The sequence below is a fragment of the Misgurnus anguillicaudatus genome, chromosome 3, assembly GCF_027580225.2.
Source record: "Misgurnus anguillicaudatus chromosome 3, ASM2758022v2, whole genome shotgun sequence".
Taxonomy (NCBI): Eukaryota; Metazoa; Chordata; class Actinopteri; order Cypriniformes; family Cobitidae; genus Misgurnus; species Misgurnus anguillicaudatus.
Genome location: NC_073339.2, coordinates 30,879,801 through 30,899,243, shown reverse-complemented (window position 1 = coordinate 30,899,243; position 19,443 = coordinate 30,879,801). Strand labels below are relative to the sequence as shown.

Below are 19,443 nucleotides of genomic sequence, written 5' to 3'. Positions count from 1 at the left end.
GACAGTAACCCCCCTCCCATTCTGTTAATCCACCTTCAGTCATTTTAATGGGACAGTTTTTATCCAATAGGCTGTGGATTTATTCTCCGCATCCAGTCCTTGATCAAATTGTGGTCATGGCCTGTCTGCTGGCAAATGGCAGCAATCTCTTTAGCTTCTTATGACCCCATGCACCTCAAAAATATTACTCTTGGCATCTGTTTTGTTTTTCTTATCATGTGCTGTAAAGCACCATTCAGTAATAAAAACATCCTGCATTGTTTACACAAATAATTGCATTTATGAGCTGCACAATTTTATTTACCAACAAAAGGCGGTTGTTTGTGTTGTGTAAAGTAGGGCTGCAACAACTAATCAATAAAATCGTTAAAAATCGATTATGAAATTCGTTGACAATGAAAAGCATCTTTTGCTGCGATTTGTGTGAGCATATCAGTGAACACCCCTGACCATTCGGTGAGTTTCACGTCTTTGTAAACAAAAGTTTAATGCATTTTAGGATGATTGTTCCTGTGCACCTATACACCCATTTTTAGAGGTGGGAGGCGAAACAACAAACACCCGAAAACTCTCGGGGCAGGCGCATATGTCGAAATTTCAGTCAAAACCGTTCTATTTCATCGTAAACAATCTGAAAACAGGGCTTTAAGTGTAAAATACTGAACTTGTCCTTTAATAATTCCACCTGAAATCTGTGAAGAATCACAGATCAAGTCCTGGTTGCATATGTTAGATCGTTTTTTTTGCTAGTTGCAAGACTTTTTAAGATGTCCCTAGAGTACTTATGTGAAGTTTTAGCTCAAAATACCCCACATATAATTTATTATAGCATGTTAAAATTGCCACTTTGTAGGTGTGAGCAAAAATTTGCTGTTTTTGGGTGCGTCCTGTTAAATGCAAATGAGCTGATTTTTGCACTAAATGGGAGTGACATGGTTGGATAGTGCAGATTAAGTGGCGGTATTAAATGAGCTATTTTTTCACATGCTTGCAGAGAATGGTTAACCAAAACTAAGTTACTTGTTTTTTCACATTTTCTAGGTTGATAGAAGCACTGGGAACCCAATTAAACATGAAAAAGTCACATTTTCATGATATGTCCCCTTTAAGTTAAATCTTAAGCATATTTTTAATCTTCAGATGTAATAGAAATGTATATTAATTGGAAAGTTGTTTCTTGTCCCAAATATGCTTTCTTAAAATTATAAAGTTTTGATGAGTTGTGGGTGTCTGTGTGCAATGCATAGTACAGTACTCACTCAACACAGATCATCATTTTAAGGTTAATCTAGGTTTTAAGGTTCATGCCCAGAGAGAATCTGCCATTGCTATGACAATGTGTGGATTACGGTGGCCTGTTTTAGCCCAGGGTTCATATTGTCTAATGGTGGAGGGTCAAAAGTGAGCCAGTGTTGGGGCAAAGTGGAGATCCTGTCCCAGTAATCAAGCCTTTTTACATCTATACACAGATGTTTGAGAATGGGATGATTGGCATAAATCAGGACCAGAGATTTGGTTATCCGAATTTAATGTCAAAGCCAACTTAGAGTGCAACACCAAATAGTTCAGTTCATAAAATGTTTCGACCTAAAGTTTCCTGTGTTGTGTGATTATGTTTTTATTTGCACCCATTAGACTGATGTTGCTTATATTTTTATTGATTTTCAAAATATTACTGTCCTTGATTAATTAAATTTGTGACTTGTCTCTGTGCAGCTGGTTGGAGGACAGTTTGATCTGGAGATGAACTTCATCATCCAAGAGACTGAGAGCATTATCTGCATGGTAGAGCTGCTGGATAAGTGTGACTCCACCTGCCAGGCGGAGGTTTGGAGCATGTTCACCGCAGTACTGAAGAAGAGCTTGCGTAACCTACAGGCCTGCACTGAGGTCGGCCTCATCCAGCTGGTGCTCCAGCGCATAGACAAGGCCGACAATATGATTGCAGGTGAGTGACGTGGAGGATGAGATTCTGTGTTTAGATTGTGATTCAGGACAAATCTTACTTTTTGGTAAGATGGTATTCTGTGTAAATACTGAGCTGAAAAGCAATGAATTCATATAAAATTGCCTGGATTTAATTGTTTTCTTATTACAACTGGGAATATGGATACACCCCTTACTTAAATGCTCTCTTGGCAGCATTCATTACACCGTTGTGTAGAAAAATGCTTTTAATTGTGTTTGTCATTACACAATCAGAAGCACTCAGCTGATGGGTTTTTATCTTTTTTTCAGTCAGTGTGCAGTTTATCCTGGCAGCACTGACACACAGCAGAGCACAGATAGAGCTAATAAACCACAAAGCTCAGTTTGCTGTTTCAGGGCAAATAAAGATTTGATTATAGAGAAATCTTAAAATGAACAGTTTTTTTTCATTAACCCTTAGCGTTGTGCATAGGCAGTTTTAGTATTAGCGATCTCATGCAAGTGATAGTGATAAAAAGAGATTATTCAAAGGTCCTCTTGGTCTTTCTACAGAAGAACAGTTTTGCATGTGTTGAATGCAGTATCACATGCAAATCTGCCATGCTGCCGTTTAAAGATAAACCTGAACAACCTACAGGTACAAGAAGTGTCACCTACAACAAGTACAGGCAGTCATATGTAAGGAATAATTGATGACGGACCGTAGAATTATTAAAAAATAATGCACACCATAGTTGGTAATGCTTCAAATTTCAAATAATTCAACGGGTCGGAGTCAATTATTCTGTTTATACCACGGTTACCACAGACATTGCTCTGGTGGTTATTTTAAGACATTTGACAGGTTAGTTATGCGTTTATCGAAAAATAATGCATACCTGTGGACAGTGTTGGAGAAAGTTACTTTTAAAAGTAATGCATTACAATATTAAGTTACTCCCAAAAAAATAACTAATTGTAGGGATGCACCGATAGGATTTTTTGGGGCCGATACCGATTTAAACAGACAACTTCTGGACGATACTGATGCCGATATTAAACACTTGTATACAATACTATACAGTTGGTCTATTAGCTAGTTTATTTCTGCATCAAATTATTTTTACTGAACATGGATTGGATCTAATTAACATTCAACTGACCAACATAATAAGAGGAGGCACAAATTAAGCTAAAACAAATATAATAAGACAACATGACAACCTTCAAAGGTGGTTTTTGCTATTCACCATTTCTTTTATTAACAAAATTAACTAATTTTTTTGTACATATATTGGATTTCTTTAATAAACATTAATAATGCCAGTGCTATTGCTTTAAATAGAGTATAAATATTGCTACTGCAAAAAAAGTTGGACTTCTTTTCCCCCACTAAAGTGCAGTCTGTTTCTTTTATTGTCCAAGACATTTGAGCCAGCTAAATAAAGTTTTTCTGTTGGTGCATTAGTATAGTGCACACCAAAACATTTAATCATTTTAATTGAACAACAGACATGCAACTCATTGCTTTTATGCGGTTAATTAATAAACAATCAGTATCGGCCTTTCTCGTGCTATTGCTGATATGCCGATGGTTTCAAATTCATCAAAAATCTCCCGATCAATATCGGCGGCCGATACATAGGTGCATCACTAACTAATTGCGTTACTTAGTTACTTTTCATGGAAAGTAATGCCTACGTTACTTTTTAGTTACTTTTGCGTTACATTGTCTTGGCTGAGGCTTAATCTCTTTCAGGCCTTGCAGGTGTTCTGCATTCAGAAATTGCATATTTCATCACAAAAATGTCGAGCTCTGACCTGCCATCTCAGTTTCTGACTCAAACTGTTCCCACACAGGCGTGTAGTGCATAATGTGACTACGTTAATTTTAATTCAGTACATAATTTTTTTTAAATCAAATTAATTAAACTGAAAAAGTAACGAACTACTTTTTTGAAAAAGTAACTCAAATATTAATGTGTACATTTAAAAAGTAATACACAGAAAAGTAATATATTTACGTAATGCACGTTACTTGTAATGTGTTACCCCCAACACTGCCTGTGGAAATTTTTTTAGCCAATCAGAATAAAGCATTTAACAGCCCCGTGGTATAATGCAAAATAAACCTTAAAGTGGTGATCAGGTTTTCACGAAAACCAATTCTACTCCCTTATCCACTTATCACATACTGGAAAGGTTAGAGAAACTAGATGACTGTAAAGCAGGGTTTGTAGAGATACAGCTTAACTAGTCAGTTAAAAATAGTCAGAACAAACCAAGCCAAGAACTGTGTCACAATCCAAAGTGTGCTGTAAATATATTTATTAGTTGTAATGCAACATCCTTCTATTTGTTTATGTGGGTGTTTGTGTGGTATTTTTCAGATTTGTTGGTGGACATGCTTGGGGTGCTGGCGAGCTACAGTATCACAGTGAAGGAGCTGAAGCTGTTTTTCAGTCAACTGAAAGGAGAACAAGGCCAATGGGTAATGATCTTCTCTATGTTTGCTTTTTGAGAATGTGTCCACCTCATGTGTGTCTACCTCATATGTGTTCATCTCATATGATTTCTTGGCCATTTTTCAGAGAATATAAGTGATAAAAAACCTTTTCTTTCACTCATGGTTAGTGGTTGGCTGAAGTCATTTTTATCAATCAACTCTATTTACATTTTTTTTAAATCATAATAAAAACAGAAACTATTCAAATTATCCTGATCAAAAGTTTACATACCCACTGTTTTGCTCCCTTTAACATCAATGACAGCTTGAAGTCTTTTGTAGTAGTTGTGGATGAGGCTCTTTATCTTTTCAGATGGTGAAGCTGCCCATTTTTCTTGGCAAAAAGCCTCCAGTTCCTGTAAATTCTTGGGCTGTCTTGCATGAACTGCACGTTTGAGATCTCCCCAGAGTGGCTCAATGATATCGAGGTCATGGCCACTCCAGAACTTTCACTTTATTTTGCTGTAGCCAATAACAGGTTGACTTGGCCTTGTGTTTTGGATCATTGACCTGTTGGAATGTCCTGTGCACGTACCATGACAGCTTCCGGGCTAATGAGTGCAAATTTTCTCCAGTATTTTTTGATAACATACTGATACATATCTTGCCATCAATTTGGACCAGATTTCCTGTGCCTATGTAGCTCACACATCCCCGAAACATCAGCGATTCACCAATGGTGTACCTTTCATCATAGGCCTTGTTGACTCCTCTCCAAATGTAGCGTTTATGGATGTTAAACAGAAAATGACTTTGTGCCAGAAGGTTTCAGGCTTGTCTCTGGCTGTTTGCCGTATTGTAAGCAGGATACTTTGTGGCATTTGTGTAGTAATGGCTTTCTTTTGGCGACTCGACCATGCACCCCATCTTTTTTCAAGTGCCTCCTTATTGTGCATATTGAAACAACCACACCACATGTTTACAGAGAGTCCTGTATTTCACCTGAAGTTATTTGCATCCCGAACAACTTTCCTGGCAGTTGTGGCCTAATTTTTCACTTCTTACAGTTTGAACACTGCTGATTGGCTTTCTCAATCTTTTTATATCCCTTTCTTGTTTTATACAGTTTATCTTCCTATTCGTGCAGATCTTTTGACAATTATTTTGCTTTCCACATGACTCAGAATCCAGATAAAAGATGCAAGGGTCTGTCAGGAGTCTAAAAACTCATTGACCTTTTGTACACACACACTAATTACAAGCAAACAGATCACAGGTGGGAATGGTTACTTTTAATAGCGATTCAAACCTGTTTGTGTCCACTTGTTTGCATGTTATCAGGCCAAAATCACCAGGGTATGTAAACTTTTGATCAGGGTCATTTGGGTAGTTTCTGTTGTCATTAATGATTTAAAAAGAGTAAACACAGTTGTTAATAAATGGTTTCAGCCGAACATTAACCATAAGTGAAAGAAAAGTTTTTGTGTTATCATTCATATTCTCTGAAAAAAGGCCAAGAAATCATATATTCTGCCAGGGTATGTAAACTTATGAGCGCACATGTATCTGCTATAAAATGACTGTTCACAGGCGCATTGCTTGTAGTAATTTATTTATGTTTCTCAGTTAATGTGAAAAAAGGTATGTAATATTTTGTTATTATGTGCTCTGAGTGATACATTTTACATTTTAATTTGCAAAATTTCAAGGGAATGGACCAATCAGTCTTTTTTAGTCCCTTCAGTCTCTGGTAGATGAGAGAGATGTTAGCGGAAAAGCAGAAGGGTTTGATGCATTAGACTGTGTCTCGACGCTAGGGAACAGAAGCAGTGCCATTGATCAGAGCCTGCAATCAACATGTCAGAGAAATAGGACAGCGCGCCTCCGTGCGTCTCTATATCTCATAACCCACAGGCAGAAACCATTATTATGACTGTGTTGTCAGATGTGCTCACTACTGGTGGACCAAATACATCTTGGCTTTGGGGATTTTTGGTTTACCTGAGGATTAAATCCAGGTTAAAATCAAAATAACCTATTTCAGTTAGAACTAAATGTATGACTGGCATGGGTGCAATTCATATAACATGATTTGAGACTCTACAGTATATTGTTTAGAGTTTGTTTATGAACAGCAAGTTCAGGAAAACAGCCTAAAGTGCACGTGCACTTGAAATGACAGTGGAGAAGGTCATTGCTGAGGTCTATAACATAAAATGACATAAAAAGGTATCCAGCGCTGATGCAGTTGCTGTGAAATTGACAACGTAATGCTTTTTCCCTGCCGCATTGACTACGCCAAAAGGTAAAATAATAGATTACACAAACTAGATTCACTGTTTAGAGTTAAGTGAAACGCAGCGTGTTGAGAACATCTGCTGGTTACGCGTTGTGTAAATGCAAATAGAACAGCATATTTACACATGCAGTGACATATACCGTACTTTCCAGACTATAATAAGCTGCATCATTCAAAAATGCGTAATTAAGACGAAATAACATATATAAGTCACAGTGGACTATACGTCGCGTTTATTTAGAAAATTATTTCACAAAATCCAAGCCGAAGAAGAGACATTTAATCTGGAAAGGCAAGTTATTCAACTAAACATTAGCAGACAGAACAGCAGGCTGAATAGATGTCTGTACGTTAAAGTAATATTATCAGTTATTTAAACGATAAACCATAGCATACAGAACTTACCTGGAAGGTTGAATAGGCTACATTTACCGAACAAGCCAACTAGCGTGAAGTTTGCATACTCGTCATTCCACATTTCTGAATCCATTGAATTGCATAAATACAGAAACAAAATATGGCGGACTTTCACGGCTGTAGACGGTAATGTTGTCTCTTGCCTCATAAATGTCAAAATTAATTCATACTGACTTACAAGGTGCACCTGACTATAAGACGCAGCACCAGCCAAGTTATGAAAAAAAAATGTGGCTTATAGACCGAAAAATACGGTAAACAATTTAAAAGTTTTTATTACAAGAAATATGCAATATTAGTTAATGCCATTAAAGGCAAGTGATTTCGGTGAGTGCTGGACGCGTGAGCTTTTTAGCATAAATTTATCGTTATCGTCCGGTGATGTGGATGTTAATATAGTTACCGTTACAGTTAACGTTATAGTTATAATGTTAACGGCCCTTAAGACTTACTCAAGAATCAAGGTTTATTTGTCTCCTAGAGTTATATACCAAAACGGCTTGAAGTGATATGTACACCCATTCAGTTTCTTAGATTGTATTGATATGTATAATAGATACATTTTTAAATATTTTTTATATAAAAAGGAATTAAAAATAATAATAAAATAACAGTTTTTAAGAATTAAAAATAGAAAACAATTTTTTTGACATCTTACACTGTAAGAGCCCTAACTTTACAAAATTATGTTATTTGGTGCCATGAAAAACGCAAGTATGTTTTTAATAATTTTTCAAAAATGTGCTTTACCAAACCATTGATTTGTCACTTTATGTTAATAGTAGAAAATCTAAGCTAATGTTTTCAGATCATCCATTTCTGTTGTCAGAATGTACTATTTGCTTAGAAATATACCTTTCTGATCATGCACAGCTATGACTATAAAAACCCAGGCAGTTAAAGGGTTAACAAACCAAGACAGCTGAATTTAGTTTATTGATTTAAAGTGAAGTGTGCAGTGTCTTTGAGTAAAGGTGTAAGACTATAGTTAATGTTCTTTATTTAAAAAATGTAATCAGTATAAATCTAAAAGTAGTGTTTTGTGTGTGCTTGTGGGTTTATCTCAATGCTCTTGTTGTTTTTCTCTTAGCCACCCCACGCTGTCAAGCTACTGTCTGTGTTGAAGTCCATGGCTCAAAGAAATGGCCCAGATTCCTTCTTTAGTTTCCCAGGGAAGAGCGCTGCGGTAAGACCCTGACATCTCAACACCAGTCTAACCCTTCACCTCTAACTCTTACAGTATATACAGTAAAGCATGACAATATTATGATTCTAAACAAGATTAAATGTTCAGGTGCATCTTTTCCATGAGACATAACTGAATACATTGTTTTAAGGATGTTTACATATTTTACTGGGAAACAAGACAAAAATACCGGACGCCATGCCATCATGTGCTCTGAAAATATATCTATAACTGTATTCGAAAATTTCAAGCATACATGCTTTTAGGCATTTTACATTTGCAAAAGTAATGGAAAAACAATAGAGCGATGCATTTTAGGGGAGCAAAAGTGTAAGATTTGCTATACAAAGTCACTTACAGCTTACAAAGTTCCAACAATTCTTAGCATGCATAGTTACTGTTTTAAAATAATATTAGCAGGGTTCCCACTGGGGATTTTCCTTGATATCCTTGAAAGTTTGTGAATCTGGGGGAAAAATCCAAGGCCCTGGGAAGTTTTTGAAAATATACATACATAGATACAGGTCATTGAAAGTGCTTGAATCTATTTTATGCAGGAAGTTTTCTGGAAAAAAAAATCCATATTATTCCCTGTGTAGTGTAGGATAATATCTTAAATATTCTAGACTTTTTAAGCACACGTTCTAAACTGTTCGCTTTAAATGCTTATATCTTCTGTATGTGAATGTTGATTTTTACCAAAATGCTTTTTTGCATAGTTGTGTTTGACACATAAAAAATTTCTCGGGTTACGTATGTAACTGTTGCTCCCTAAGAAGGGAATGAGATGCTGCTTCTCCCTTGCCATACTTTATGCGTCCCTGTAAAGCCGTCTTTGGCAATATTTCAGATAGCGATATACTTCCTGGCACTTGCGTCACCCTGTCTTTGTCGTTAAGCCTCACCATTAATTGAATTTGATATACACATTCAGACGCACAGAGGCGTCCCCAAAGTGTCACCGCAGTGACGCAGCGCAAGTTCCCTCGAAAGGGAACTGTAACAATGTATCTTAAAAGGTAACGAGATGCTCTCACTTGAAATGCGTCCCCACATTCAGTCCTTGAATTTGAGGGTATAAGACCTGGAAAGTCCTTGAAAGGTCCTTGAATTTAAAGCTAACTAAGGTGTGGGAACCCTGTATTAGGGGACACTATATCTAGTGAATTCCATTTGTCCATGTTTCTAAATGCTTTAGATATTTACATAGTCTTACTCAAGACCCTATCCAGGCATTCCTTCTTTAGTCATGTGACAGAGGAAGGTTTACAGGAATGTCTAATACCCACACAATGACATTTTATCTGCTCTCTGGAATAGAGATGACCAAAACTGTGGAGTTTCAGAATGTCGAGATAAGACCTGAATTTTCTTTCTGTATCAGTAGGAAACATATTGAACTCGTTATGTGTTTCGGATAAGAACTTTTTAGTGTAGTTGTGATAAGCTTGAAAAAACAGCTTATAAATATTTCAAAATAGACTTGGGGCATTACACTTTTGGAGTATGGTTAGCTGCATTCTCCTCCAGAAACTGTATACGTATCTTTTTCTGATGGTTCGCAGATATTTTTAGATGGCTGCTGTGCAATGTTCCATCCTCCTGTGTATGTTTAAATAAAAAGTCAAACTATGATCCTGTCGGCATAGGGGTGAAGTGTTGTGGAAGCCTTCCTGTGTTGTCAGTGTCCACTTGAAACCGAGCCAGAGGAACGTCATCCCCTCAGGAAATATTGTGATTGGTCGCTGTTCGCTCTTTAGATGTTATTCCAGTTCAGCGAGGATGCTGGGTTCAGGAGAAAATAACATTGCACTCGCCTTCCTTTTCGTTCATTACCCACTAATTTGACAGGAAGTCTGCAGTGTACAAACACAGGCGGTTGTTTTAGGCACATCCTTTCAAGGATACTGTGTAGTGTAATTTGCACATACGCAAAGAGACTTCTCTAAATGCCAAGAAATTATTTTTTATTAAGGCATAATGTACAGTCACTATTGCCAAACAAACCTAGCTCAATCAGAACCCCAACCTGTTAAAAAATATATGCACATACATGAAATATTGATTTAGGTTGAAACGTTTTACTGGGTTTCTTGTAGGCATAGACATAGTTATTCAGAAATATTAAACCTTTGAATACTGGGATACGCCAATAAGCAAGTATTTTACAGGGCTGTGTAACAAAGAAACCTAACAGGAACTATCTCTTTGTTTATGTATCATCAGGCTATTGCTCTTCCTCCCATTGCAAAGTGGCCACACCAGAATGGCTTCACCTTCCACACCTGGCTGCGCTTGGACCCCCTCAATAACATAAATGTTGACAAGGACAAGCCTTATCTCTACTGGTGGGTCTCACATATACTATACAGAGTAATAATTTTGTCATCATTTACTCACCCTCATGTTGTTCATACCAAGTATTTTTTTTTGATTAAACTAGGGCTGTCAAAATTAACGCGTTAATAACGCGTTAACGCAAATTCATTTTAACGCCAATAATTTTATTAACGGAGATTAACGCAACGTGCAATTTCTGTTTGACCCTTGGTCCAGCCCATAGTTGAATGAACAGAGACGCAGACAAATGTGAACCTGTCTAAATGAGTCGAAAGTTTTCATAGAAATAAGAACATTACGCAAATCGTCTACCAAATCCAATGCTCTAAATGCTCGTTGGACATCTGATATGATCTTTATTTATACGTCTGAGAGGTGTAACGTTACCGTCCTCCTAATGCTTAATCTAATACAAAAATGCGTCTCAATTCATTTTGGTTTCGCTTTTATGCATGACTCAGAAAAAAGACTGCTAGATGTTAAAAGAGTCATTAAGAGAGATAAAGTTCGGTACCTGATTAATGTTAAAGAGCTATTAAGAGCGACAAGACTCAAAAGCGATCCCCTCACGCTGACTGACTGATATCTGAAGCGCGTGCAGACAGACGCGCGAGTGCGCGACCCGGATATATAGACATCTACACAAAATTACAGTTTTACAAATATCTGTTTTGATAAGAATTCACGCAGGTAGGCTCTATAATCTGTTATGTTTTAAGTAAATGTTTGGTTAACTGTTGGGGGAAACTATCTGATGTGTAACATTATATTAGATCACTTAGATTTTAAGCAGTCTGTCTCAATGTCAATCAAACAAAAGGAAAAAAAGTTGAACATACATTGATGATGTTTTTGCTTTGTGTGTGCTAAATCTATTAGTTTTACCAGTGATTTTAAGGTATTGATGTGGTAATATAATGTATGGATGTGGAAATGTTTGTGGTAATTTGACTCTTTCAACTTCAAACAGGTGTAGTTCTGTCATATTTTGTTATATTTCAACAAATCATGCATTGTTCTATGTTTTAATAGAGAATGTCAAAATATGAACAACTATTTTTTTTAAATTTGCTAATTCCGACTCAACTTGCCAGCACAGGTCACAAATGATGCAGCAGCAAACAAAAATGGAGAAAGAAAAATCTTCTAAAGGAAAATTCATATACAAAACAATGGCTGGTGATTCTGTTAAAATGTAAACAGGCTGTTGTTAACATACATTTGCATAAAGCATCTATATATGTATATATGATTAGAATATTAAAAACCTGAAAAGTGTGAAAATTAGGGTAAATTTAGAATGGATAAAAATGTGCGATTAATTTGCGATTAATCGCAGTTAACTCATGAAATCATGCGATTAATCTAGATTAATTTTTTTAATCTATTGACAGCCCTAGATTAAACACAAGATCTTATGCAAAGTGCCTGAGCAGTGCTTTTCATATAATTAACCCCATCAGACCTAGATGTCCACATAAGTGTACATCACTTTTTTTGCACCGTAATACTTAATTCTGTGTAACTGGAACTTGTTGTACACAAACGTGGACAATAACACTGCTTCATGTTCAAAGAACAATATTTGGTTATTATATTTATTGGTTCTTCCTAACCACATAGCCGGAAGAAATCTGAAAAAAAGACAAACCAAAGCTCGGTTCTTAGGGGGTTAAAGTATAACCACACTGAATTATCAATATGATTATAATTGCAAAGCTCAAAAGGACATAAATGCACCATTAAAAAGTTTTGCAACTTAAGTTTTCTGAAGCTGTATGACATTTTTGCGTAGGCTCTTGCTTTTGTGTTCAATTAAACTGGCACTGGAGGTTTGACATATCCCATGACCAATCATGACAGTTTTAAGTGACCATGACTTATATTTGAGAGCAACAGAATCGAATAATAACATACATTTGAATTTGTTCCTCAAATATATGCCTTTTCAGCAGCCATTTAAAATTACTATTCCATTCTTTGAAATTGTAAATAATAATAAAAATATATATTTTATTTTATTCCAAACCAGTAAAATAAATGTTCATTATGCAATATGTCTACAGAAAACTAGCAATAGCCACCTGTTTCTTGACGTAAATGTGGGCGCCGCCATCTTTGAGCTTTCCTGTTTATGACTTTCGGTGAGCCACTAAAGCTAATGGTAGTCTATTGCGAAGGGCACAAGTGTGCCGTTTTGACAGGCTGTTTAATGTTTATTATGAACTCAATACCGACATAATTTGTGCAGTTAGGGGTTGCCATAATAGCTAATACAAACGCAGTAAATCTCTACAAAACATTTGCTTTAACCACAATCCATGTACAAGAACTGAATGTGTATGTGGCGCACATGCAATCATAATCTGCATTTACAAATCCATCCAGTAAAACCTTTCATAGAAACTGCCATTAAACAATAAATACAATAATTGTTTAAAAACGTCTAATATTATGCTGATAAAAATATGCTGATTTAGCTGATTTATTTATTCTGCTACTATATATTATTACAAAAATGCGATTACAGTACAGATTCAGAATATATATGACATAATCTGCTTAGTTAATGTTTATAATAGTTTGTAATGTGTTTGAGGGTACTTTTGTTATGTTTTAAATGAAAAAGCAAATACTTTAAAGTATGCAAATAATTTCAGAAGCTCATGTCTCTGCCTATAGTGTGTAAGAAGGGATGTAATAATATTTTCATGAAATGAAAACAATACTCAACACATGTAGTTTAGTAGTTTAATATGTTCATTATGGTTTGTTCAAATAATTTACAATGTGTTGAATGATAAAGATACTGACTGCGTCGGACTGCGTGAAGCTCAACGTGTCGCCATAAAGAAGTCCAGTAATTGTTTTATCATTTGTTCCATCCCACAACTTCACTCCACAAATAGCAATGCACCATTTACATTTCTCTGTCATACGTGTTGAGGTTTCAATGGCAGCATTTCACAGCCTTTCTTGTCCTTTTTACAGCTTATGATTATTTTCAGTCAGAAATGTGATTTATGCAAACAGATCTGCTGTGTTACAACTTCATTCTTTTAGTGGTATGAGTAGCTGATCAAGATTAAGGGTTAAAGTTGTTTAGAAAAGTATTAATTGATGAGTTGAAATTGTTTGAGCTTGAGTATCTGTATTCCTTCTTATCTCCAGCTTCCGCACCAACAAAGGTTTGGGCTACTCGGCACACTTTGTAGGAAGTTGTCTGATTGTGACCTCACTAAAGTCCAAATCCAAAGGCTTCCAGCACTGTGTGAAATACGACTTTAAACCCCAGAAGTGGTATGAATCACCTAAACCTAACTGAACTGTTTATTTTCTTATTGTGTAGATGTAAAGACTATAAAGTCTACAGTGCATCAAGGTTTGCAAAGTTTATGTATAAAATAGTGGTTTTATACTGAGGCCAAGTCATTTCTGAATATTTGCAAGAAGAAACCAAATCCCTTACCTGTTCGGATCCCATCTACCCCCCGGAATAATTAAGGCAGGTTTCCTCATCCATCGCCTTCAAACCTGATGGATGATCCAACCAGAGATGCAGTCTCAATCTCTGCATCAGAAATCTGTGTGCTTTCACTTTGTGTTCTTTTATTCAGAAATATTATCCAATGAACACTCCAAGCCAGCAGTTGCAATGTTACAATCCTGTAGCTATTAAGGCCTAAAATCACTCAAAAACTCCCAAAATCACAAACACTGTAACAATATCTTTTATAGGGGGTGTGTTTTGGCCTATATTTTTGAAGTATTCTATTGTTGTTTTTTTTCTGGGGAAACCTTGTCTAGGAAATAAACACCTTTTGGCTTTTCCCACAATTGAATGGAAATTTGAGTATATCTGGGTGAGATTGTTGCCAAAGTATGTAATTGGACCAGGGTCGTAGTTAAAAAGTCAAATTCACAAGTTGGCTGACAAAACCGCATTGCGCTGTACTGCTGCACATGCCATTGGATTTTTGTAAAGTTCTGTTTATTGTTGTTTTTGTTTTTACACAGTGGTATATGGTGACCATAGTGCACATCTATAATCGCTGGAAGAACAGTGAAATTAGCTGCTATGTCAATGGAGAGTTGGCATCCTATGGCGAGATCACCTGGTTCGTCAACACGAGCGATGTAAGAAGCCTGTCTGTGATCTCTCATTGTTTTGAAGTTTACCAGCAGTTACGCTCGAGACTCTGGCTTTTATCTCCGGTGCCGTTTCAATTCAAAGCATTTTAATATTTTAGCTTTTCATTTGAAATTATATATCAAAGGCATATTGAAACAGCATTGCTCAAGGCTGAGTTTGATTGATGCCATTATTTCCCTTTTTTAGCATTTATATAACAACATTTTCTATGAAATTGCTGTTTCTAAAAAGACTGAATGGTTTATTACTTTATATTGTCTGTGTAGAAGTACAAATATAATCACAAATCAAATCAAAGACATTGTCATGTGGGAAATGAGTCTCAAATGTTAAGCCATTTGTAAAATGAAGCCATTCTAATGTGGTGAAATCTGTACAGCAGATAATGTGATCAAATCATATTAAAGCATACAATATTAATACACAAAATTTTTTGCACCAAAACACATCACAGATTTATTAATAAATATAAAAAAGTTCCAATCATATATTTAATTGCATGTATTGTTTACTGTAGTTTTTAAATAGTGTGGATGTTTTGTCATACCATACATTCAGTTGTTGTGTTAATATGCTTTTATTGTAATGTTCTCAAAATAAAGAGAAATAGTTATGGTTAGTATTTTCTTATTAAGCCTCTCTAAATGGTAAGCATGCATTACTTGTGTGATTATGGCTGTCTAGTAGCGTTTACTGTAATATTAAAGGGTAATGTCAAGATTTTTGAACTGATGAAAACCTTTTCTCTTGTTTCTCACAGACATTTGACAAGTGTTTCCTGGGCTCGTCCGAGACGGCAGATGCTAACCGTGTGTTTTGCGGTCAGATGGGGGCTGTGTATCTATTTAGTGAAGCTCTCAGCGCCGCTCAGATACTGGCCATCTATCAGCTAGGGCCTGGATACAAGGTACTATTTTAGAATTGTAGAAAAGATTGATTTCTCTGTTCAAATGCCAAAAGTTTCCCCTAGATTTGTCCTCTCCAGTTTCAATGACATTGTAATTGACTCTAAAATACATCAGACTACTCTGACATAAGCATTTATCATCTGCCGGCTTCACTTAAACACAACATCATAAGTTTGAATCCCTGAGAGCGCATATACTGATATCATTTATATATGGACTGTAAGACACTTTGGATTGCACAAATCCATGAAAGTAATTGATCTTCTTTTACCAGAGGCTCTGATTTCATTTTAGGCTCAATAAAAAGCTAATATTGATTTATTCTGTTAATTTCTTTTTTTTGGCAGAATCCACTTTTGCTCACTGCTCTCTAAAAATGAAGGCTGTATAATGTCGATTGTACAAACAAAGCAAGAATGATTAAAAAACCTAGCGCTTGATTTCCATGTCAAACATATGAAAAGCTTGGATACAAAACCCTCTAAGTGCGTCTTTTAAATTAGCATTTTTTATCAGACTCTTGATGGATTCTGCCAACAAACCGCCTGGGATTTAGCTGATTTAAAGTGAAGGTATTTGACAAACGTATAATATGTGCCGAGAGCATTTGGGTGATTCTCACGAAATCCAGATTTAGAAGGTGTCCAGCATCAGAATTTTTAAAAAGCCCTTGAAGCCAATTTTTTGCACATTTAAGATTAAGGTCTGAACTTACTAAAACCATTATTTTGAGAGGATTTTAAAAATATTTCCTATAGAATTATTTAAATTTTTTTAGATTATTATTACCAAAGATTATCATTACCGCAACATGATATTACATTAAATATATGCATTTCTAAACTCATGTTTCGGTAATGAGAACTAAAAAGTTGTCTGGTCTATGACAAACAAAATTTTAACTTTTATCTGGAGAGAAAAAAATATGGTGGCCATCTTGAGTGTCACAGTCAATTATGTCCCTTCCAACATTTTTTTTTTTTTAATTTTAGTTCCTTGAGGGCTTAAACAATGATTGAAAATTGTTGCGGATGATGAGAAAATTGGTCTTGGACACATTTATATTCCTTATTATTGTCTTTACATTTACCAATGATCACCAAATACAACATGTTTCTTTACTGTAAATGTTTATAGTAACATGCACTTAAGCTTTTTATTTCTTAGAGTTTTGAATTATAAATATTTCCATGTCAAAGAACCCAAATCCAGTCATGGACGCGTTGCGGTAATTAAATTAAAATTTCCCCTTAAATGTGGAAAAAACAACAAAATTGGTTTGAATGATGTCATTTAAAATCATGTTCAAAATAGAACGTGAAAAGATGTTTGTAACTGTATGCTTTTTATTTAGCATTTACTTTTTTTTCAAAATGTTTCATGACACCTCATAAGTCTAATTTTCGCAAGAATCACACATTTGGTTAATATCATTATCGCATTTCTAACATAGGTGGGGCTTAGCAACTTTTGCATCTGTGCTCCTCATATATCACATGACCTTTGATGACCTTTTAAGAATTTAATGTCATAATTTCTAAAATAAATTAAATGCAAGATTGTTATTACCTCAGAGCAATTTACCATTTTCATTAGAGAATTCATCATGTAGTCATTTCCGGAGGTCAAGCTTAAGCATCTCTCATTCATTCAGGGCACGTTCAAGCACAAGGCCGAAAGTGACCTGATGTTTGCAGAACATCATAAGATGCTGCTCTACGATGGAAAGCTGTCTGGCTGTCTTGCCTTCACCTATAATCCTCGAGCCACAGATGCTCAGCTGTGTCTGGAGTCCTCGCCCAAGGACCACGTCTCCATCTTTGTGCACTCTCCACATGCTCTCATGCTGCAGGTATGGCATATGTTTTAGCAGCACTAATGAAACTGCCTCATTACTATACAGCAATTAACTATGACCTTTTTATCATCTCAATGCCATAGGTTCTGCTCTAAAAGCATTTTCTCCTTAATATTTTCCAGGGAGGCTGCTAAACAATTTTATATTTAAGTAATGATCATTTTAAATCAGGAATTTCTGATATGATATGATTTTAAGTTAAATGAGTTTGCTCTTACTTTCATATACGAAGCAGATCTAGGAGCAATACTTTAGCTAGTTTCTAAAATTTTAAGATGGTCTTTACAAGATTGTTTAATAAATGTGCCATCATGGGTACTTAATTATTGTTTAACTGTGCCAGTTGTTGACAGATGACATGAGTTGTGTTGATTGGAGCCCAACAGGAGGATATTCATGAACAAAACCAACAATTACGTTTTGTGTTTCTGTGTCTTAGGACGTCAAGGCTGTGGTGACGCACTCGGTTCAGAGCGCCATTCACTCTATAGGAGGAGTTCAAGTGCTCTTTCCCCTGTTCGCACAGCTGGATTACCTCCAGCCCACTGGAGACGAGCTGGACACCTCGGTCTGGTGAGAACACTTTAGTTCTGCCTGAGGGGATACGAAAATTAGCAAAGGGATTCTCAGTGGGGAAAAATGATTGAGCTGTCCTCGGTTTTAGCCTCGCCAGGAAAAACTGAAAATTAACTTAATGCTTTCTGTCCTAGAGTTGGTAAGACCCAGTGGACGCACAATAGCAGGAGATGTTTTCTCATTGTACCCAAACCATTTGTCTGTTTTGGGCTCTAGGGAGGGCAGCACTATGTGATGTGTTATTTTGTGCAGCCATGCCATTGAATTTAAGCCAGCACAAAGTTATTCATTAACCATACATTGCCGTAGCACAACAAATGAGTTTTGTACAAATGCAGTAAAGAGTTCTGTCTCTTTTTTTTCACATTAACAAAATGCATAGTTTGTTCAGTTGCTAGAAAGAAAATCATTTACTAAGCCGCATGTTGTTCAAAACCTGTACGATTCAGTTTTCTTGGAAGGCAAAAGGCTAATAGAGTCAAACGTGCCTTTCATATCATATGAAAGCTTGAAAGTAGAGGGTTTGCTAAAAGCCTCCTCCTCCGCAGCTCTTGAATCTCATTGAATTACACAGTCAGTCACAAAATACAGGGCAATCTATAATGTTTGACATAATGGCATCATGACATGCCTACTTTAAAGGAACAGTATGTAAGAAGTTTATATCAATCAATCATAAAATGGCCCTGATATGTCACTAGACATTAAGAAATAATTTTCATTTCAAATACTTATATCACTGACAACAGTGGTCCGGCCAGGATATTGCCATTTAAAAAGTGGAGTTGCAGCCCTCAACTGATGTTTATGTTGTCATTTTGTGTATTGGCCACCAGTTGTGTGATTGCAGTAACAGTTTTAGCCACAAGTTTTGTGATTGCAATACTAGTTTTGGCCACTATCCTACATACTGGTCCTTTAACTGTTTGCAACCATGAATGAATTTTGAAAGTGTACCTAGGGGGACAATTTTCGCTTCAATTCTGGTCTGTTTCTTCACAAGATTTTAAAAATATGGAAGTCATAAATGACTTTTCTCATTCTTTTTGTCCTTGCTTTTAAGTCCTATGGGTTGTGAACAGAATGATGGTAAAATGGTAACAGATTTTAATTTGATCAACTAAACCTTTTGGGGTGATTTTCTGGATAGGGTTTAGATTAATCCATGACTAGGCCTTAGTTATATTAGGACATTTAAAGGATAAGTCCATTTTCTTAAAAACCATGTCCATTTTCTCACCGCCATGTCATCAAAAATGTTTTCATTTGTTCAGTCGAGAAGAAATTATGTTTTTTGAGGAAAACATTCCAGGATTTTTCTCATTTTAATGGACTTTAATGGACCCCTATAC

At 36.0% G+C, this 19,443-nt stretch overlaps 1 protein-coding gene across 1 annotated transcript in view; it reads left to right on the top strand.

The window, feature by feature from the left end:
• lrba (LPS-responsive vesicle trafficking, beach and anchor containing) overlaps window positions 1–19,443 on the top strand; it is a 399,709-nt gene that overhangs the window by 42,043 nt on the left and 338,223 nt on the right. Inside the window, exons 2-10 of the mRNA XM_073864338.1 lie at window positions 1,717–1,948; window positions 4,299–4,399; window positions 8,161–8,256; window positions 10,483–10,604; window positions 13,768–13,900; window positions 14,620–14,733; window positions 15,510–15,656; window positions 17,312–17,509; window positions 17,955–18,088. Of these exons, the coding sequence (XP_073720439.1) occupies window positions 1,717–1,948; window positions 4,299–4,399; window positions 8,161–8,256; window positions 10,483–10,604; window positions 13,768–13,900; window positions 14,620–14,733; window positions 15,510–15,656; window positions 17,312–17,509; window positions 17,955–18,088 (1,277 nt within the window). The remainder of the gene's footprint in view (window positions 1–1,716; window positions 1,949–4,298; window positions 4,400–8,160; window positions 8,257–10,482; window positions 10,605–13,767; window positions 13,901–14,619; window positions 14,734–15,509; window positions 15,657–17,311; window positions 17,510–17,954; window positions 18,089–19,443) is intronic.